This window comes from Enoplosus armatus, chromosome 9 (assembly GCF_043641665.1).
Source record: "Enoplosus armatus isolate fEnoArm2 chromosome 9, fEnoArm2.hap1, whole genome shotgun sequence".
NCBI lineage: Eukaryota > Metazoa > Chordata > Actinopteri > Centrarchiformes > Enoplosidae > Enoplosus > Enoplosus armatus.
In genome coordinates, this window is record NC_092188.1 from 12,589,959 (window position 1) to 12,612,951 (window position 22,993).

The window sequence follows — 22,993 nt, forward strand, 5'->3', positions numbered from 1 at the left end:
TTTATTGAGAAAGGTAATTGATTCAGTGATTTTCTTATTTGATAATATTGCCTCTCTTATTGGCCATCATACCCTACATTAAACTTGACGTAAAGGGATAGTTGTCTCCTCACAAAATGTTGTTGTTGTCAAATTGCAAATTTAATTTATTGCTTCAGATCGTCCTCTCTCCATACAGGGGAGATTGTGTGCATTGGGGCTACAGTGACTTTCTGAGCAGCCAGCCAGCAGCTTCAGCTGTCTCAGTAATTAGTTGTAATGTCACATGCTACCGTTCACTTCTTGTAGCCTGATTAATGACGCTTGATTCAGAGCAGAGGACTAAATATCTTCATGTATACCTTTTGTATCACTCACTGCCCCCTTTTCCTCCTCTCTCTGACTGACCTCTCTGCTTCTTCTCTGTTACTTTCAGTGGTTGTGATCCAGCAGGTCTGAGTTGGCCCTCGGCCCAGTTCTGTTGGTCCAGCTGGGCCCTGGGCTGGTGTCAGTGATGACGGACCATCTGCCTCCGGTTCTGCTGGAAGCCTGTGTGGTGGTAGGAGCGTCCAGCGACAAACTCAGGGAGGTCTACCAGGTATTTTCCTCCAAATGCACTTCACAAAAGATCCTAGATAACAAACGTTTTTACGTTTTTCTATTATGAGGTTCATTTTTGTTTTGTTTGTATTGTCATGAGACACCATTTACCTCCCCCCCCCCCCTTTAAATGGCCGTTAAATTAAAGTTAAAAATGTAAATATTATTCCCTCCTATCTCCCACTCAGACCATTAACAATAATGGAACTCCAGAGCTCCTACTGTTGGAGCCGGAGGTACTGCACGTCTTGGCGCCTCCCTTCGTTAGCAGGCCGCAAGCTGAGAGTGAAGCAGTGAAGTCACATGGGAAGAGGCGGCGCTCCTTTCTCAAGAAGAAGAGGGAACAACCTCTTTCAGCTGCAACTATTCCCAGCCAAGGTCAGTTACTTCTATCCACACATGCTACCCAACCGGTGTTAGTTTGTTTTCAAATCCAAAACTTCTGTGGAGCCACAAACACATTGTTGTCCCTGGCCTAAATTTACCAATGTTACTATAAGTAATGTGTGTAATCTTTGATATTTTTATATTATTTGAGCCTATCATATTTTTGCAGGTGGAGGAGCAGACGGAAGAGGAGGAAGTGAAGATGTCAGTGTTCCTAAAGACATTGATCTCATGGCTTTACCTCAACTCTGCTTCCCGGGTATTTGATATTTCCTGGCATGGACACACACACACACACACACACACACACACACACACTGCTTTCACCTGCAGGACTGAAGTGAAATGTGTAGTCTTTCCTTTTGAGGGTTAGCATTAGCGCTTTCTTTTTGAAATTAATATTTTACTTATTATATATGGGCAAGATCTGGGACCTCCCCAGACTGGGACCACAACCAGCACCAGTGCTTAATTTGTAAATCAGGATCACAGAGAGGATGCTGGTCCGGTGGGTCACAGAACGCATCAAAGATCCACAGAGCCTGGAGCACATTGGACAACACCTCGGTGCTGCTGTTAAAACTAAACTGTCATCACAAACAAGCTCTATTTATTAACATTAATTAATCAGAGGATTCACAATAATCACTGAAGATCAGAGGAAGAGGAGGAGAAACAGCTGATTACAGTCTGCAGTGCTCTCTCTCTGCACATGGAACTGGACAATATATCTTTATAATATTGATAGTTTAACATAAGACTTAATATTGTCTGTGATTTTTATTGTGATAAATCTTGTATGTTGACTCATTATTAGACTGATCGAGGACACTTTTTTGTCACATCCACATTAAGATAATTTCTCAAAAATGTCTTAGGTGTAAATAGTTTCTGTCGTATAATCATCATAATTTAATTATTGAGAAAATGTAAGTATATCATGACTATTTGTTAACACGTTTCAATATGTTTTTCTTTTTACCAGGCGGGCTCCAAGTAACCAATAAACAGAAAGATGAACAATTCCACTTCCTGGTTTTCACTGATGTCTTTGGCAACAAGACCCATGGAGTAGTAATGCAATGTTACCGACCAATACTGGTACACAGTACCACACGTAATACTTGACACACAGTTGACCTAAGTCCCAACTGTGTTTTACTGCTACAACCAGATTTCTAACCCAATGCAGATCAAAAGTTATTTAAGATACAGAGGCCATAGTTGTTGTGTCAATAAATAGCATGGCCACACAGAAAAGGTACATAAAACTCTCTCCTGTGTTTTTACAGGAAGAGACATCTTTCTTCCAGAATGGAGCTGGGTCCTTTAAGTTTTCTAAACTTTTCTCTGCCTACAGTTTCTGTGTCATATCCAAGTATCCTTACTTCACTGCACTCAAAGACTGTCTGTCATGGTGAGAAACAGTGTACAAACCAGCCAGACTGCTTGGCTAATTAAATCTGTTTTGCTTTACCATATAAAACAAAGTGGTTTTGATTCTTCGTGTTCAGTTTAGCCATATTTTTGTGTTAATGAGTGTTAAGATATACTTGTCAACAGGCTAACAGCGTATGTGTAATACTTATTTTACCTGCAACATTGCTTAGTCTTTATTTTAAGAGATGCTATAAGTTTTGTAGGCATTGTTGCACTTGCTAATTGTTTGCACCTATGAATGTATTAAAAAAGAATTCTTCTTGTGTCTTCCTCGTGTGTCTCTCTCAATCTCTCTGTCTTTTTCTGGTTCTTTGTTAGTCTGTTAATCCAGCTGAGAACTTGCCGTTTATCAGACTTGGAGGAGAGAGTGAAGGAGTTTGCTGGCAAACTGGCACTGGTGCCTATCCCTCCTCCTGGACAACTACATTTGGTGTGTGTGTGTGTGTGTGTGTGTGTGTGTGTGTGTGTAGGGTGTAGTTCAGTAATGGAAAGACTTTGTTTGGACTATTTTTTAAATGATACTGTAATTCTGTAGCCAAACTGCAGTGATATGAGGATCCATTCACTCTGTGGTAACTTGTCCTAAAAATGTTTACTTTCATAATATCATGATTCAGGAGTTATCAGATTTATATTGCTGATATATGTATGTGTGTACATATATTCATTTTCATTGGATCTTTTGATTGTGATGCAGCCAGACCGAAGATCACAAACTATAACACTGTGTATGTTTTGCAGATGTTTACCTTGTGTCCTCTGACCATTGTATTACCATCCAGAGAAGACAAAGACCTCCCAGCGATAGATTTAGACCTCCATCTGTCTTTCTTTTTCTTCAGGCCACAGCAACTACTGCAGGTATTGCACACATCAATTGTGTTAATGTTAGTGAAACAGGAGAAGGCTCACATTAACTCTCATGTCTCTTCCTCTGTTTATCCATATGTCTGTCATTGTCTCTGCAGGTGCTTTCTTGTCTCCTGCAGGAACAGCGGGTGGTGTTATTTTCTGCTGATTGGGCCAGACTCACACTGGTGGCGGAGAGCTTATTGCTTTTCCTGCAGGTGAGTTGAAAAATCTATGTCTGCATATCTGCAAAGGGAACAGTAGTGTTAAATCTGGATTGTTATTAAATTTACCTCAATTTTCAATAAGACTCAAACATTGGTCTTAAAAGCACAGTGCTTCATGGCTTGTAATTGCAGTTGCAAGCCTTGGGATAGGGACTTCCTGTTGATATTCAGGAAAATAAAAGCCCCTTTTGTCTAAAGGTGTATCTTTGGATGCTGAATGCAAATTGTAAATAAAGGTTTCAGCACATTACAGTAAATATTATAATAATGAACTAATGAAATGTTACATTCAGTTTGCAATAGTACCTACTATTGAGTTTTCTCAACATAGTAATTGTCATTGAATTTAACATTTAGGCAATTTAAGAACAGTCTTATATAGAAAACTTAACTTACTATATCTAAAAAAGTTGCAAAATGTGTTGAGTCCTCTATAATCCTTCATCAAGCCGTCCATCCTTTAATCTTCTGAGCCATTCATTTGTCCATCCATGCCTCCCCGATCTTTTTTCCAGCCTCTGTCATGGCAGCAGCCCTATGTTCCTGTCCTGGCCAGAGGCATGCTGGACTTTCTCATGGCTCCTACCGCCTTCCTCATGGGCTGCCATCTCAGCCATTTTGAAGAGGTTGCTGTGGTGAGTACACAACCTTCCAAAGTAGTTAAAACTTTCTCTTTTTAGAGAAAGGGGGAAGTGGAAAATGATGGGAACGCTGTGTGGTGAATGTACATTAAACCTATTAATGGTACATACTGACTGTCTGGTAGCTTTTTTTCATCCAAGCTATCCATCTCTGATTCAGACATTATGATGAAAAGAGTGAGTGAGAGTGACAGGACAGACTCGAGCCTTCTGCTTCAGACTTGGTTGGATTATTAGAGGAATGGGGCCGCCATTGTTTCTGTCTCACAAGACATAGAAACTTATTTTTACTGCATCTAAATAAATGTAAAATTAAGAAGGTTGTCTACAGCGGATTTAAATACAGTTTTAGCTGTCAATACTCTAAAGTCAATACTTTCTTTTACATTTACTCCTTTTTTCTTGTTGGTTGTTCACAAATGATGACTCAATTTTCCTAGATCTACTATTTTTGCTTAATATTGTCATATGTTTGTTTGCATTAGAAATTGGAATCTGTTTCATTCTGAAAAAAAAGGAGAGATTTATTTTATTCTTGATTTTCCTCCATCCAGGAAACCGATGATCTGATCCTAATCAACATTGATAACGGAAGTGTCATCACTTCTTGTTCTGAGACTGTGGACCTACCAGAGATTCCTCCGGCTGCTGCAGACTGCTTCACACAGAGGTACTCACTGTAATGCCAAAAAATAATACAACTGCTGCCAATTTCTACGAGTATCTACGACTATACAGAAATACAAACAAACACAAATGATGCATATAGACTTGGATTGTAGATTGTACAAATTCACTGATTACTGATGCTGTTTTTGCAGGTGTCTGTCCTTGCAGATACATTTTGACCTGTATCAGTGCCACCATGCAAGCTGCACTGACATAAATGAGCAGCGGGAACAGAGAAGAGCGTGGCAACACAACCTCAACCACGACATCCAGAGGATCACACTGGAACTGATTGTCAACATATTCAGGTTGTGTGTGTTCTTTGTGTACTGAGATCTAATAACATAGTTCTCCTTAAAAATGTATATTTTGTTAATATATACATGTATGTATATAACAGGGATGTTAGCAGTCATCTGAACTATGAACACCGAGTGTTTAACAGTGAAGAGTTCCTGAAAACTAGAGAGCCAGCCGAACAGCTTTTTTACAAGAAGGTAAATTCTTAAATCATTTGGTTAAACAAATGATATATGCTTTTTATTTTAACTTGAATGGGTGACAAATTAGCTGCCATCTCTTAGCAGACATGGGATGCTGAGTCAGGTGCTCAACATCAAATTTACATGGCTGTGTTACAGGTGTTGGAGACACACATCTTCCATTCCTTCCTCAAGGATCGTCTCAACAGGAAAATGGACAACTTTGCTCGAATGGAACTCTGCACTCGTTCTGAGATGCAGAAGTGAGTTATTAAAATCTAAAAAGGCTCAAACCAACTGATGATATTCATGAAGTTCAACACTTACGCTGTGTGAAAAATGTAGTGGTATAAGTGAATACACTTGAAAAGCACCACAACCTAAATCCTCGAAGAAAAGTTGAATCAGCACCTCTCTAAAACAGTTTCAACAAAACCTGAACATTATAATCCTCATAAAGGTAGAATTTATTGCAGGGATGTTTGAATTAGTTTTAGCTTTTCTATCACGTGTCGTCTAGGATGAAGGCTATGGTTGAAGTCCCACGCAGACCCACCATGCAGGAGATTCAAGCCCGGAGAAGGAGCTCTATTATAGAGAGCACGCTGAGTAAGAGACTGGGGATGAGCCTCCCTAACCTCAGAGACGACCAAACTATCAACCTCCAAAGAAACACCCTGCAGACCAGGACCATCATGTCTGACCCTGGTGAGACTGGAGAGGAAGTTTAGGCACAACAGAGGTACAAACTGTCAAGATGTAGACGAAGACTAAACTTTTCTCTGTTTCTCTCCCATTCTTGCCGTCCCCTCCTCCCCATATTTTTTGTCTCCCTGCACTTCCTGTCTATTTGTCGACTAGCACTGCGAGCTCCTCCAAAGCCGGTAAAGGTGTTCAAACTCCCAGATTTCCCAGCCTCTCTATCCTTCCACTCTGCCCAAAGTTATTACAATGAGCTCATCCAGCAGCTTGGCAAGTCCATCTTCTCTGTCCAAAACGAGAACCCTACTCTGCTGGCCAGGTATTCTGCTTTTATTATTCTTTAGGCCTCAAGTGTTTTACCACGTTACACCGGTCGGCCTGTTTGCATTTCAAGTTCACTTTCAGTTGTTTTCCCCCTCCATTCCTCCTCTTGTTCATCTTCTTTATTCTACTAGAAAACCTTAGGCTTGAGTATAATAACTGTTTTTCTTGGCAGATTCTACTACTTGCGTGGTTTCATCAACACATTGTGTTTGCGGCGGCTGGATGCTCTGGGTGATTTCCAGAACCTCTACAAGACAGACACCGCCATCTTCCCCACACAGCTGGTCACATGGCTCGTGGACTCACTGCACCGAGACGAAAGACAGCAGGCTGACAGACGACCCGAACTCAAGAGACTCATCCTCAAGGTCAGTCAGTTTACATTACTCCCGTCTTGTTGCAGTTGTGGTTGGAGGGCAAACTCAATGTACCACATCACCAAACTATCAAAATGAAGAGTGCCTCTGTTGGTGATTAAGTAGTGATGATAGACGTCCTTTTTTTTCATCTATTAGGTGAAGACAGAGAACGAGAAGCCATTGGTGCAGCCTGATGACTATGTCAAGAAGTTTGAGCTTCCCCGAAAGGATCTGCATCAGGAGGAGTTTGTGCGTTGCGTCCAGGAGTGCGGGATTGTTAAGGACGTACCAACCATACACCGTTTATTTGATGCTTTCACTGATGGTGAGTGAGGACAGGAAGACTTATGTGTGTAGTTTAAAAGATCACTTTTGATATTTGATATTTTTATGAATTGTATAGTATCTTGCAATATCAAAACTCAGACTTACAAATGCTTTAACTGCTGCTTGTAACCAGCAGTGTGAGTCAAGACAAAGTGCTAAATATTCTGTACCATCACTGGTGCAGATTCAAGTTCCAAATCGTTGTCGACATAGTGGAATCAAGCAGCTCTCACATGATCTGTTACACTCTTTTAATGCTCTGTAAGCATGAAGTACAATCTGTACAGCACGTTCTCTTTTATTCACACACACATAGATTGTTAATGAATGAACCCTGCCACACATAAATGCAAATGCAAGTGTCCAACTAAAGTGTTATGTTTTTACCTATTGACCAGACAAATACTAAAAAATCTTAGATCACTTACTGTTTATTTCTGTATTGGGGATAATTTCTTTAGATAAATAAAAGAAAACTCAGACCTCAGAATGACCATATGGGGCACCAAGTGGGAGTTCCTGGTCACTGTAATCTGAAACAAAGTCAAGTCAGTTTTTCCTCAGAGGAAACCCCAAATTTCCGTAATTTTTTTCCCATTAAAGCTTTATGAGCATTTTAGAGTCTTTCAGCCCGTTGTTTTGGTTTTACAGTCCACAGCTTTACTGTTCTGTTGTTTTCTGTCAGCCACATCATGAGATATAAGATAAGGCACGTTATTGATATTTTGATGGAAATTAAGAATTACAGATTTCTAGTTAGTAGTCTAATTAGTAAGTCAAAGGAAATGGACTTGCTGTGAAGTCTCAGTTTAGGGCAACAGAAAACATGAGAAAAAGTAAGAGTGGATGTCCTGTGACAAGGGTCATGTAATGAATCCAGACTTCAGACTAATTTTTTCTCAAAATGGTTTCCCCGTCTTTGTTTAGATTTTTATCACATGTGAAAGGCAATCATGCATTGCTAGATGGAACAGTACTGTAACAGGACTGAACAACAGACGGTCATTGAGTAACATATGAAGAACAATATGCACTACTCTGAGATATCTGAGGTTGAATGTGGAACTAACTTAATCTGTTTGTGTGAGTGGGTTTATGTACATGTTTTCAGCTTAAATTTGCACATGTTTTTTTCCCCTCAATCTGTCTTTGTCTTGCATATGTTTGTCTGTCTGCTGGCACCTGGTTGCATACCTCTCTCTCTATCCCAGGCCAGACAAAACAGGTGGACCCCGAACTCTTCAAAGTCTTCTACACCTTCTGGAAGGAAACAGAGGCTGAGGCACAAGACGTCAACTTGCCCTCTGGGGTCATAGACCATCTTGACAACAGCGAGTGTGTCTACAAGTTGTCGTCGTGTGTAAAGACCTCCCATGGCGTCGGTAAAATTGCCATGACGCAGAAACGTCTGTTCTTGCTTACCGAGGGACGACTGGGCTTCCTGGAGATCACAAGGTTCAGAGATATACAGGTCAAGTGTCTTTAATCCCTTTTTTTTCTGAATCAAGTTTTCTTTGGAATCTTAATTCATGACCCTGGACTCTTATTTCAATAAATATCTTGCAGGAGGTGAAGATTGCCTCAGCTCCCTTTCTACTTGTTCGTATCCCTTCCCTTCGTATCCAGACCTCCGGCAGGCCTGAGGTATTTGAGGCCAACCTGAAGACAGAGACTGAACTCTGGAACCTTTTGGTGAAAGAGATGTGGGCCGGACGCAAGTTGGCTGACCAACACAAGGTACAACAAAGACCGCAAAGAGATCCTGAAATATTTTGGCTGGCCTGGCCACTTTTGTCTGGGTCAGACCTAGAAAGGAATACTGAGCATCATCATAAACTGTATACAGGCTCGGAGAATGATGCAGCATATAACCTAACATGATTAATTATAGTGTACTATACTAACATTTCTTTAACATCATGTGATTTATTTATTGTCTCGTCAGGACCCTCAGTACATGACTCAGGCTCTGACTAACGTCCTGTTAATGGATGCTGTCGTGGGCTGCCTGCAGACCCAGAGATCCATCATTGCTGCCTCAAAGCTGGCCTACTTTGACAAGATCAAACATGAAGGTCTGGACTCACTCTTGTGCTGCTTTTTCTGCTTCTCTTTCTTGTTTTCTTCCTTTTAACACAAACAAATAGCATCTTTAAGCTTGTAGACATTCTGACATAAGATAAACTCTGAGTCACCATTATTCTTTATAGAGCTTCAACTTATCCAACTAATTATCAAATAACTATCTAACTAATGTTGAGTTATTTTTATGAATCTGGTGATTCTTTTCTGGATCATTGGATTAATCATTAGGTCTTTAAAATTGCAGAAAATAGTGCAGAAAAGTCAGTTAAGGTTGCCGTTGTCCGAACAAGAATCCAAAGTTCAAATCTAGTCATATTTACTATCTCATACTACCGAGAAAAGCATGAAATCCTCACCTTTTGAGAAGCTGGAACTATAGAATTACTAATTTCTTCTCATTCATTCGTGGTGTTTGTCTCTGACCAGTGCCCATGATGGTGCCTAAAACTACCTCAGAGACTCTAAAACACAAGATCAACCCATCACTGGACCTGGCTGAACCTCAGACTGTACATGTGCTGCTATACACACCAGGTACTACGTAGAGCAATATACAGAGTGTGTGATTATTTGTTCATGGTTGTTCATTTTTAATGCCCTACACAGTATGTTTCCCTGTTGTCTTCTTGTTGATATTAACAGCCCTTTACAGTTCAGAGTATCAAAGAAGTTTCTGTGTGGTGATAATCAGTTTTTGTGTTAAATGGTAATCAGTGTTCACACACTGACCCTCTGTCTGAGTAGAGAGATCATCATGTGCCTCGCATCATATCTGTAAGCTTTTTTCTCTCTGTTTAATTTACTGTATAGCTGTATGTCTGCTGTACACTACTAAAGTCACAAGACACCCACTGCCAAATGATGTCATGTTGTCATAATGAGCATTCAGGTCAGAAAGGACAAAGAACAGACATTTTCAGTTTATTTGTTCCGGCAGCTGTGAATATCTGTTTCTGTGCATGTAGTTCTCAAAACTGTAAATTAGACTCTGATCTGCTGTTTCTCAGCTTCAAATGTTTAGGTTTACAGGTGTCAGCATAAGGACCTAATAATTTAATTCCATCAAAGTCCCTGCCAATAACTACGGTATGTTCTAATTTGTTTATCAGGACAGTGGAGAAATATAAAATGCTAATCACTTAAGTGTCAACTAACTAATGTATTTAAGACCATATTCACTCCCCTTGCCACTGAAGACATGTATGAATACTGTCTGTGAAAAACAGTGGCAAGTGGAGGTTCTCATTTTCATGGTGGTGTCACTAAACAACTCATGCTGAGCAATATGTTTTTTTCACTGCGTACAGTCAGCTCTCACAATTCACTGGTCCTTCGCTCTCTCACCCTTTGTCTCTTTCTCACTTTCTCCAGGTCAGTTGACTAACAATGACTCAGAGGATGAGATGAACCCGAAACTGTGGGTGGCTCTCAGTGGGGGCAAAGTGGTTGTGTTTGATGCAGCTAGCTGGTCCACGCTGCAGGACTGCATCCAGATCGGAGAGTCGCAGCTGGTGAGAGCAGACAGGCTGTACTCTATAACTAGGAATAACATTTATTATTATTTATGATTATTATAATTATTTAAGGAATTATTGTAACCTCCATAGTACATACTGTGTCTTTACAGATGTATAATATAAACATAATAATATTAATTATACCTATACGTACAACTAGTTTTAGTCTGCTAGCCTACCATTTTCTAAGAGAAGTGAAACTGAGTTCCCCTGTCACATTTTCTTTCATGGAGAACTGTATGCTGGGATTGATCCAGGAGCAGGTGTGGATTGGCTCTCAGGACTCTGTAATCTACATCATTGACACTCACAGCATGTCCTGCAACAAACAGCTGACTGAACACAGACATGAAGTGACTGGACTCACAGCGGACACCAGAGATCAACACACCAGGTAGAGACAAGATTATCTCTTGTTCAGTTGTCAGTTTTATCAGGTTAAACATTGAAAGCAGCGTGTGTGTTTAATCACTCTTTTCAAACCGTCTTCTCCAGTCAGCAGACATACTCCTGCAGCTGTGATGGGACGATTCTGCAGTGGGACTCGGCTAGTCTCAAAGTGAAGCGACAGTTCCACCTCAGCTGTGACCGTCTCTCCTCCGTACAGATCCACGATGGCACACTGTGGTGCTGTAAGTGCATACAATTCCCTTTGCTTTCTACTCTTACTTTGTTTTTCCTCATTTCTTTTACACACTAACACTCAAATAACAAACTCCATTAGCATTAATTGGTCTTCACTGATAGCTTCTTTGTTGCTCACTGGATGAATGTACCCAATTCTCCATCCATCAATGTGGCTTTTAATTCCTTTTTTATTACCGCAATTATCATCATCATTTTATAGTGTAAACTACATGGCAACTATAAGACCTATATCCCTCTCTGAACATACCTTAACTCAACCCGTAGCATCTACATGTTACTTATAAATGCACCTTACCAGCAGAAAGATAATGATTTGTTGAACTGAAATGTGTGTGTATGTGCAGGTTGTGGTGACAGCGTTGTGGAACTGAAAAAAAATGGGACCCCAAAAAGAAGGGTGGCACTTCCTGACGAGCTATGGAGCTTCAGCAGCTTCATCGTCATCCCAGAGGTGACTTTGCAATCCTCAGCTAATCCGTCTATCAGTTAAGCAAGCTAGCAGTCATTTAGTGGTTTAGGAAGTCATTCAGTCTGCTGTTCAAGTCTGTCAGTCAATTAATAAATGAAGCAATTATGCAAGCCAGCAGGTCATTAGACAGTTCATAGGAAAAAAAAAACTCCCATTAGTTTTGGCATCTTGACAGTTATAATGTAGCTAGAACAAGGAGTCATTACAACCACTGCAAGTATTTACTGACAACTTTCCCAACACTTGATATGCAGATACAACCATAATATAATTTCTTTGGCTGCTAAAGATGTTGGTATGCATAAAAACTGGTTGGCTACAGATAAAATGTTTTTTGTCGGTGTTCAAAATGTTTGTAGAAGTATACATGTGACTTCTCAGTTTTTTGTGTGTGTTTGTTCCAGCGAGGTCAGTTGTGGACGAGCTGTGCAGACTCAGAGGAGCTGTGTCTCTGGAATACTAACACTAACCACAGACGTCCAGCCAAGAGAATCTCCCTGCCAGGCAGTTCAGGAGTCACCTGTATGATTCGAGTCAAAGACCAGGTGAGCTATGATCTGTAATGAGTGTTTTCTTTTTTCCTCCTCTTCAATCATCACTTACCCACTGCTACCTTTCCTTGATGCCCTCTCCTTCCGTCAGATCTGGGTGGGCTGCCGTGGTCGGAGCGGTGTCGGAGGTCAGTGTAACGGTCAGCTGAGAAGTCAGGTGTTGGTGATGGACCCAGAGAGCCACACTGTGGCAAAGGAGCTGCAGGCCCATTCAGACAGCGTCCAGACGCTCTGCTCTGCTGAGGATCGCTACGTCCTGAGTGGCTCTGCACGCGGAGATGGCAAGATCGCCATCTGGAAAGTCGAGTAGAGAACACAGACAGAGAAAGCACTTGAGAGAACATACACAAGAGGTGACAAATATTTGCCCTTTGGGTATTTGACTGTGAAAGGATCATCGTATGGGAGGCTGAGTAAAGCAAGGGTGGAGACAGGTGGACAAAATGGTGAAGAATGAGTTTGAATATGAATAGAGGTGCAGAGGAAAGTTCTTTTCTTTCACTTGGTGGAGCATCTTTATGTGCCGTATTTCAGTGTTTTTTTTGCTGATGGTTAAAATCACAATTTGAGCATTTTGAGCCATTAAACAAAACATATACTGTATGTGACAAGGATTTGGTTTCTGACACTGGTCTATGAAGAGATAGGAGCATTAAGACATTGAAGTGCCTCAATATAATTGTTAATAAAAATTAAATTGATAATAAGTGTTTGTGTGTAAGTCTATATGCAGTCCTGCTCTAGGTTGCTTACTTTTTGTCACCTTCAGACAGACACAGCCTCCTGTCTCAGTCTGCTTTAGAAAGTGATGAACGCGGCTGCTGCTGAATGATCTTGATACTATTAACTCTGTACATTTCAAGTTAGGTTCCGTTAAAAACATTCAATTTAGGTGTTCGCTTGAAATACTACGAACAGCAAAGATCAAATGCAAACAACTCTGAGTAAAGATACAACCTTCAACACAACACACATGCAGCAATATAGAATACTAAAAGAGTTGCTTTTATCGATTTGAGGTCCGTCTTAAAATTCTTTATTAGTACAAATACAGTGAAGCCACAGTCAAAGAGCTGGAACACAACAAATCTTTATGAATTATTATATTGGTGACTTTAAGTAATGATTACCTTTTTACTTTGTTAAAAGGATTTAGGAAGACTTGGATATTAATATAATGTTAACATTAAAAGACAGTTTAGGCTATAAATACATAGATCACAAAGTAATAGAGTCCCTCTGGGTTTGCAGCATTCTGTTTATGAGTGATGCTTTCATGCAGATGGATGGATGAATGGAAGAGTTTCTCTGGTCTCAGTAGTACAATTCCTGATCCCACCAACCTGAGAGATCACAAGCCATGGATTAATGAACACTGAATAGATGTAGAGATATTAATGATGACTGATGAATGGATGTTAAATGGCTTGAATGAAGGATAAAGGATCTTGGCTTACTTCCTGGATATCTTCTGACTCCTAACTTCCTGATCTCGTCGTAGACAAAGATTAAAATACCATATGGAACAGGAACAAACCACCACTGGACTCTGGAGACAAAAGAACATAAAACATTAGACCACAGGCTACAGCTTTCTTTAAAACTCACATATGGAAAAAGAGGAAAAGAATAACTCCAGTTCCATATTTATGATGTTTTAAGTAAAATTTGTATTCTCAGAATTCACAATATACAGACCACCTTTTCTACTCCAGTTTGAGCTTTGATTTCAAGTGAACGAGGCTCTGTGTGTGTTTTTACCTGATCGGCATGAAATTGAAGATATTGGGCATCCCAGGGCAGTAACAGAGCAGATTACCCAGGCAGAGCTGGAAGACAATGGCAGAAACCAGGACACGGTTCCTGCACACAAATAAACACATGCTTAACCAAACACTGGACTCTTGTTGCAATCAGAAGCACATTAGTTCAGATTTAATTGTTTCCATATAAGATGGAATAACAAAAACATAAATAGACTGGATGCCTCTGTTTGTATATTAATAATTGTTTTTATACAATTGTAATAGAGTTTCCCACAGATTTAAAATATACAAAGCTATTCATAAATCACAAAATTAGGTGTTTAAAGCACTGGCTCCCGAAAAGGAGCTATACACAGTTTGTTTGTATCTGTTCTAAATACTTGCAATAAATAATAAATAATGCATTGATAATTTCCTGTTCCTCCTATTGCGCCAAAAACTGAACGCAGCTTAAACCCTGGAGGTGTTAATGTTAACATCATACAGACAGAATTAACCCTGCAAATGTTAACGCTATAACTCTGCTACTAAGAGACATTATGCCAATAAGCGATTCATGTTAGGGATGGGTATTCACTGACCTGAAGAAGCCTTGCTGGAACACAGAGAGACGTCGAGTTTTCCTGATCAGCACATCTGAGATCTGGCAGATCTCTATACTGACGAAAAATACAGTGTAGCACGTATACTCCTGGTACAACCTCTGACTGAAGGTCTGCAAGCAGAGCGGAGGACATGAGGGAGGAGTTATTTGGTTTCTATGCTGATAAAAAATAAAAAATATTCACTTGGCCCAGGAGACAGATATGAGACATGTTGTGTCCACTGTTTGAAAAGGGCCCAAAGATAGGATCTCGTGTCTCTGCTAACCCATTCTTGTCCATAGCTGTCCTGTAAGTCTTGCAGATGAACGTCCTCCCACTGAGAGCGCAGGCCGACACACAGGAGTGGAAACCAGCCCTCCTGGGCCATGGCTGTGAAATAATCTGTGAAACCTGCAAAAGACTGGATGGCTCCTTTAAAAAGAGAGAGAAGACATGAAAAACGGGTCAATACTATTTTAAGAGTATAAATCTGGCTCAATGGCTGCGTGACACCATTCAGAGAGCATGTGTGGCTCAGCCTCCTCCAGAGGGATTCTGAGGGAACCCCGAGGGCTATTGTCTTATCTACTTTATTGTACAAGGCTGTAACATGGGAGACATGTGTCTAACAAAGTCTGTTAGCAGGCTATGCATGTATTCATAGAACTGGAGAGTTTGTCTGTTTTGCGTCCGTGTGAAATAAGTATTCATTTAATGTAACTGAGGTTAATACAGTAGTAATAAACAGTATGCTGGTGTATGTTTTGTTGACCAGCACACACAGTCTCACCTATCTGGAAGTACGAGTACACAGCCAGGGCTTCGTTTACCAGACGATCACGACGAGGGTTCCTGGGCTTCAGGTGCATGATGTCACTTTCTGCTTTCTCATAAGCCAGAGAGACAGAGGGGAACTACAGGAGAGACGGGAATTACCAAACAATATATCACTGCACAGCAGATAAGGGAGTGAGGAACATAAGGATGTAGCTCATTTACTGTTAATGTCACCAAATCACCCGCTGTAAAAGGAGGAGGCTGGTGTGTGTGGTGATTGAAAATGAAAGCGTACGTGTCACAGTGAAATGTGAGCAAATATTCGACACGATCATCACCTTTGATGACCTTAAATAAGTGATTTGCTTTCTTGCTGAATTGGTGACAATGACATGATTACTCACAATGTCAGTGGCCAGTTCGATGAAGAGGATAGTGATGCAGCCCAGAGGAAGAGGCACGCTGACGGTGATGTAGATCAGATATGGAGTCAGCTCGGGGATGTTCTTGGTTAGTGTGTAGGCAATAGACTTCTTCAGGTTGTCAAAGATAAGACGGCCTACACACACACACACACACACACACACACACACACACACACCTCAACTTAACAAAATAGCTCAATATACTCGATCAATGCTCAGGACATACTGGGTATAGCAATTATTTCCAAACATGTCACATCCTTTCAGAGATTTGATTTTCTTATATCAAAACCTAGACTTTATTCAACTTTATGTGTACTTTTACGGTATATCGTTATCTAGCTAGATAACAATGCATTAGGATGTAAAAAAAAATGTGAAAAAACAAAGAGCTCTTTTGAGTTTAGGGGCTGGTACTATTTGACAATGCTTGTCAAGTATTTTAACTATTCATCTATATTATACGTCAGATTAATTAATAATATTTTAAAGACAAAATACGGAGAAGAGAGACATCCTTGAACAGAGACGGGTGTGTGACCACCTATATCATGTGAACAAAGAGCCATACTTAGATCAAGTGATGACAAGTGAGCCATCCCCCGGATCTTAAAGTTAAGATCGTTTTGTCAAAACACACTGCATTTCTCACCTTGCTCCACTCCTGTGACAATAGAAGCAAAGTTGTCGTCCAACAGGATCATGTCTGCGGCGTTCTTGGCAGCATCCGACCCGGCGATCCCCATGGCAACACCAATATCAGCCTTCTTAAGAGCCGGAGAGTCGTTCACACCATCACCTGTTACAGCGACAATGGAGCCCTGGGTGGGGATGAAAAGATGAAAACATCTGACACGATCCTGAAAATGTAATCTGATCATACACGCTGGATATGAATACATGCAAACCAATCTCCTCCCCTGCTGCTTCTTCATACACCATCCTCCCAGGGGACCATTTTGAAATAAATGATGTGCATCGGAAACTTGCTTTGGATACATATCATTTTTAAATTCAAACCAAACATGTACGCCTGTGTGTATTTACCAGACGCTGACAACTCTCCACGATAATCAGTTTCTGCTGAGGGGATGTTCTGGCAAACACCATCTCAGGATGGTTCCGTAGTGCGTCATCTAACTCGTCACTGCTCATCTCTTTCAGCTGACCGCCGCTGATCACACAAGCACGGGCGTCCCTGCTCGCAGACAACACAGTGACAGATTTGCATAGATTAAACAGACACTTGCAACAGTCCAGTGAATCTCTTGTGGATCTTTGATGATGATGATGATGTAGCTCCATGTTGCAGTCACACAGTAAGAAATAAACTTTACACTGCAAAGGATAGATCTGGTCTTGAAGATGAGCATTGTGGACAACAGTGATGAGAATACCTCTTGTTGACTTGTTCGACAGGTATGCGCTTCCTCTGGGCAATATCTTCCACTGTTTCACTGCCTTCTGAGATGATGCCAACATTAGCTGCTATTGCCCTTGCTGTAATTGGATGGTCTCCAGTCACCATGACGACCTGAAGTTCCAAGATATAAAAGACAAAAGTTACGAGACAGAGAAATAGACATAAACAAATGCAGTAAACAAGCTGTTCATGTGTATGTGGGACAATGTGAACACACCCTGATACCGGCTGTACGACATTTCATCACTGCATCAGGCACAGTGGCTCTTGGGGGGTCAATCATTGAGATGAGACCGGCAAAGCACAATCCTGACGTGGGGAAGTTCATATCGTCAGGGTCAAATCGAAAGCCGCGAGGAAACTCTTTCTCATTCAGATAGAGATGACAGAAACCTGGGAGGGGAAAAAGGGAACAGCAGATAGTTTAAATAGAAATTTAACATTGTGTGTCATAAAAGGTGTCTCTGTACACTAATGAATGTATTATTAGCTATAAAACTAAAAAGCAGAAATACAACTGATTGTGTACTTGTGATTTGCTTGCAACAACTTAAGACTGAAGATGGCTATTTCCAATATACTATAAGCAAAAGGGAAGTGACAGTTTTCAGGCAGCCACTTTCAACATAGCAAACAACATGATTTGGTCATATCTGGGTCATAAGAAGTACTCTCTCACCCAGTACTCTCTCTCCCAGTCCTCCCAGGTCCATATAAGCTGTCTGAAAGGCTTCGCTCCACTGCTCGTCCAGAGGCAGCTCCTGGCCTTTAATCAAAATGGTGGAGCAGCGCTCTAAGATACGTTCAGGTGCTCCCTTCATCACCAACAGGTAACGTAGGTCCAGAGGATCCTCCAGTTCATGGACAGACAGCTGGAGAGAGAGGGGTGGTTCATAGAAGAATAAAATTGGACATTAATCTGTGCTCTTAGATACAAGATCAGGATTTCAGGATTTTAGTAGTATCACAGTATCAAAAATCTTTTGCCCACTATTCTTCTGGTTTACAATGTGGTATTGATCAAGGATGATACAAAGCCCATTAACAACCCAGCCTCCTGCTCTCACCTGGAACTTGTTGGTGGAGTTGAAGGGCACTTCCACTGCTTTCTTGAAACGATTACGGTAGTCCATGATGTTTCCTACAGTGAGCTCGGTGAACTTCAGCAGAGCCGTCTCTGACGCATCTCCCACCACGAGCCTCTGTGTGAGACGGTAAAAGTGAGATACAAAGAGACAAAAGAAACAAATCTTGCCTTATAATAATTTTGAAAACTAATAAGTTTGGTGGAAAATTAAAGCTAGAGCAAGATATAACACATGTGGTGTCACACTGTCGGCTCAGTGTGACACCACATGGATGATTACTACAAATGTCTTAAAACTATAAACATGTACCTTAGGTATAGGTACACCTTCCTGATCAGGTCTGAATGTAGCTCTGTTACACAGGGAAGCCACTCTCGCCAGTGAACGCCATGTTTCTGATGACTGGTCGAAACTCTGGCCTGGAATTCACATAATCACATGATAATTAAAAGATTACTCAAACGTAAAATAACACTAAAGTTACACGTAATAGTTGAAATAGCAACCAACAAGTATTATAGCTTGTATTGTATTTATATAATATTTCTCACAACAACAGTGTTGACTGATGTCAAAAAGGAAATGCTTCGGACAAAAACTTTTATCTGTGTGTTTACCTGACTGATCTTCAGTGGTATCAGCGGCGTGGATCTGGTTGTCAAACCAAAGATGAGCCACAGTCATCCTGTTCTGGGTCAGGGTGCCCGTCTTATCAGAACAGATCACTGAAGTGGAGCCTAAACACACACAGTTTAAAGGTTACACATAAACTGTACATACATGCATGCTGGAAGAGCTTAACAGGGATGTCAAATCTTTATGATATACTTTTAATATTACATTTGTGTCAATATGCTGCATGAGGTGTGGATTTGTAGTTATATATAAGCGTATGTGATCTAAACGATTTCTATGGATGGCAAAGCTACACGTTGCAACTTGAAATGACCTGAACAAAAATAAAACAATCACTTTCAGTGTTCCCAGATCATCTAACAGACAGATAACAGGATGCGTCTGGTATTCAGGCATACTAACCTAGAGTCTCCACAGCCTCCAGGTTCTTCACAACGCAGTTCTTCCTGGCAAGTCGTTTAGCAGTCAGAGACAGACATACCTGTTAACAGAGACACAGACTGTTACAGTCCAGGTCTGAAACTAAAAAAACATAATGGACACTAGGCACCATAAACAATCGTATTACACAAGTTCACACTTGCTGCAGTGACTCACAGTAACTGTAGCAAGTAGCCCCTCTGGCACATAAGCCACCACGATAGCCATGAAGAAGATCATGGCTTCCAGGAAGGCATATCCGATGAACATGGCAACCACAAAGAAGGTAAACCCGAAAAAGATTGCAAGACCAGCAATGATGTCGACAAAATGCTCGATTTCGATGGCAATGGGCGTCTTCTCGTTGCCGACGCCGCTTGCCAAGCTGGCAATCCGGCCGATGATGGTACGATCACCTGTGTTAATGATCACACCAGTAGCAACACCTGGAGAGGATACAAAACTGATAAATAAACAAAGAAATACTTAAATAAATGGCTTATGAATAGATCATATCGAGGCCAGGCGTATATGTGTATATGCATGCACAGTATGTACCCTCCAGACAGGTTGTAGAGAAGAAAGCAATGTTTCTGGTCTCCAACGGATTCTCATGAGTGCATTCTGGACTCCTGGTTTGCGGTTCAGACTCCCCTGTCAAGGACGAGTTGTCCACCTGGCACACAAAGTATGTTCATAAAGCATTCATTACAATGTCCACATGATCAAATGTGGTATTAAGGGAGGATGTCAGATAATGAATTGGGCTTCATCTGCGCCTCAAAATGACAGTTTCAAAGGTCTCCAGTGTCTGCTGGGTATTTAAAAACATTACAGTAACTGGCCTCATATGCTGTTAAATCTGATTGGCACAAAACTCATTATGTAAATACTAAGTACATTACACTGGCTGGTCCACTGAGGATGGTATAATTAAAAAGGTCACAGTTTTTAAGTTGAACATGGTATTTCAGTTAACTGTAAGCCAACTTTGATCAAATGTGGACATTTTGGCATTGTATTCTGGTGTTGGAGAAATACACTGACTTCATTAGGACCCAAAAAAGATGTATTAACATTTCAAAGTCTGAGCTTAAGCTTGCATCATGACATGTTTCATTAGTTTGAACAAGCAGTATATCTGTCCATATGTATGTATGAATATACAGTATATATATATATATATGTGTGTGTGATCTACCTTGCAGCTCTGACTGATGATGCGAACGTCAGCAGGTACTCGGTCTCCTCCTTTGATCTCCACCAAATCCCCCACCACCAATTGGTTCGCATTGATCTGGTTTTTCTGGCCATCGCGGATCACAACGGCTTGCTATTTTTGGAGTAAGGTTAGGAAAGATGAAAGGAGATGAACGCATAAAGGACACAGAGTGAGAGAGGGAAACAAGAGAGAGACAGAGAAGGACAAAGGAAAGCGATATAATGACGTGGAAGCCATTCATATTAAATTCCAACAATGTGCTTATATGGAGTTTGCACTTTTTTCATCTTACCTGTGGCACCAGGTTCTTGAAGCTGGCAATGATGTTGGTACTTTTGAATTCTTGGTAGTAACCAAAGCAACCAGTTACCACGACGACAGCAATTAGGGTGATGGCCAAGTACAGCTGGAGTGAGAAAGAAGATGCAATCATGCCACAGATGCATTCTGTCTCTGCATTTTTCCATAGCACACTCAAGGAGAGGCACTCAGAATGGTAATATAACTCACATCGTCAAAGCTGGTGAGGTTCCCTCTTGCAAGTTCAATTCCAAAGGCGATGAAGCAGATCACGGCTGCGACCCACATCAGACACTGCAGCCCTCCAGCAAGCTGCCTGGCAAACTTCACATACTCAGGAGTTCCTTTAGGAGGCTTCAGTTCATTGGGCCCATCTCTCTCCAAGATCTGACGGGCAAAGGTGGAGGTCAAACCCTGTGGATGGGGAACAGAAAAAAACAGATGATATGAGTGAGTATGGTTGGACACAAAGACAAAAAAGCAGCTTGGATTATTAAGATGAAATAATGGAAGTAATTATGGAAGAAATGTCATACCTTGGTAATACTAGTGGTGTACCTCATTTCTAGTTCTTCAATTGAAATCTCGTGGTCGTCCTGCAGGAGGAGACAGATCCCAACATTCATTCAGAACAACCCAAGCTTTAAAAGGTCAGATCAGAGTAATTTATTCATAGCTAGTTGGTTGTAACGTGGTGGTTATGAGTGGACAGTAATGGAATAAAAGTAGGAGTTCATTACTTTTTCCTACTAACTAAAGTTACATATTCTTACGTATACCTGTCAATCACAGGTAGATCAGTACAGAACAAAACAAGTTATTGATCCATGAATTTAAAGGATCATATATTGTTTGCCAAATAATTCTGTACTTACTATGTCCATTTCTTTCTTCATGCCCTCCAGTTTTTCCTTCTTCTTCATCTTCTTCTTCTTCTTCTTGTCCATCTCTCCATCCATCTCAAACATGTCGTATGTGTCCTAAATGCAGATAGCAATTGGCAGAATAGTCATACATTTATGCAGGAAATCTCTCTTTCCAGTGGCTTGACATTCTTGAAGACATGGATGCCAAATGTAGTGTTTTTTCTTATTCTTTTAGCAGTATCTGCTGTATGCTCTTCAAAGAGACTGTGCATTATATGTGAATATGTGACCCAAAAGCTCATGAAATTCTAATATTTGCGTGCTCATTTGCATACAACACATTTGGTTTGTAGCAAATAAGTCAATCTCGACACTTCATAGATTGGAGTACATTATGTCCATGCCAGTCAAGGAAATCAAATGCATTCTGAAATAACTTGAACGGATAGAAAAACTTCTGACAAAATGGACTGCATTATTTTGTTTGACTATATTGACATGTATTGTCACCAAAACAATGTGGAAGTTCGATAACTGAGGTAGATATTTGTACTTTTTCAACTGTTTCAACTAGATCTTAAGTAGTTGAAATACAGTAGTATATACAGTATATAGTATATATAAAGATACTGCTGATATATCTATCAATTGGAACTCTTTAATTGGATTTACTGAATGCTTCAGAGACATTAAAGACCTTCAATGACTTGTTGAAAGTATAATAACACCTATAAAAAACAATATACTTAATACAAATATTTTGTATTATTAAGAATTAAAACCAGTTAACTTTGTTTAGTTTCTATCATAACCACTGCTACACAAAGTGAGTGGTCATCAGCTAATCTGCTGGGTCTCCTACCTGTTTAGTCATGGTTGCAGGTGTGATAGGGGACTGCTCTCCTAGATCAATGGAGGTCCAGACCACTCGATCCTTCTTCGGCCCCGAAATGTTGGCTCTCAGTTAGGGTCCAGTCCCAAACACACACCCTGTTTCTCCCTCTCTCTCTCTCTCTCTCTCTCACACACACACACAGTGGTCAGAAACAGGACAGATTTTCAGGAAAAGCCTTTTATACATGACAACTCCCCTTTTTATATGCACATGCGCACAAACACCTTCGGACACACACGCACACATATATGTTTAAACATGCACTTTAATATGACTACCTGCGTAGAATGGTACATCAAGTAGCAACAATGTCACCCCTCGCAGGTCACACACAA

At 40.7% G+C, this 22,993-nt stretch overlaps 2 protein-coding genes across 2 annotated transcripts; one reads left to right on the forward strand and one right to left on the reverse strand.

Annotated features, from left to right (window-relative positions):
- The first annotated feature begins 493 nt into the window (after window positions 1–493).
- Window positions 494–12,921, forward strand: LOC139290063 (DENN domain-containing protein 3-like). Its single transcript, XM_070911754.1, has 27 exons — window positions 494–577; window positions 768–957; window positions 1,136–1,225; window positions 1,952–2,067; window positions 2,259–2,383; window positions 2,725–2,836; window positions 3,148–3,267; window positions 3,375–3,473; window positions 3,998–4,117; window positions 4,678–4,793; window positions 4,945–5,100; window positions 5,193–5,289; window positions 5,434–5,537; window positions 5,795–5,982; window positions 6,136–6,295; window positions 6,473–6,668; window positions 6,816–6,984; window positions 8,198–8,457; window positions 8,553–8,723; window positions 8,932–9,061; window positions 9,498–9,605; window positions 10,443–10,582; window positions 10,822–10,982; window positions 11,084–11,220; window positions 11,581–11,687; window positions 12,110–12,250; window positions 12,348–12,921. The coding sequence occupies exons 1-27, from the start codon at window positions 494–496 to the stop codon at window positions 12,564–12,566; spliced, it is 3,816 nt and encodes a 1,271-aa protein (XP_070767855.1). The 3' UTR covers window positions 12,567–12,921.
- Window positions 12,922–13,570: 649 nt separating this feature from the next.
- Window positions 13,571–22,637, reverse strand: LOC139289820 (potassium-transporting ATPase alpha chain 1). Its single transcript, XM_070911456.1, has 24 exons — window positions 22,626–22,637; window positions 21,773–21,877; window positions 21,434–21,493; window positions 21,108–21,311; window positions 20,890–21,003; window positions 20,577–20,708; window positions 19,934–20,051; window positions 19,553–19,821; window positions 19,358–19,436; window positions 18,937–19,056; window positions 18,629–18,738; window positions 18,299–18,433; window positions 17,911–18,103; window positions 17,449–17,624; window positions 17,206–17,342; window positions 16,856–17,006; window positions 16,461–16,629; window positions 15,788–15,942; window positions 15,397–15,520; window positions 14,893–15,038; window positions 14,604–14,737; window positions 14,018–14,119; window positions 13,714–13,805; window positions 13,571–13,599 (listed from the first exon to the last, which is right to left on the reverse strand). Exons 1-24 carry the CDS (start codon window positions 22,635–22,637, stop codon window positions 13,571–13,573), a joined length of 3,066 nt encoding a protein of 1,021 aa, XP_070767557.1.
- Between the last annotated feature and the right edge of the window lie 356 nt (window positions 22,638–22,993).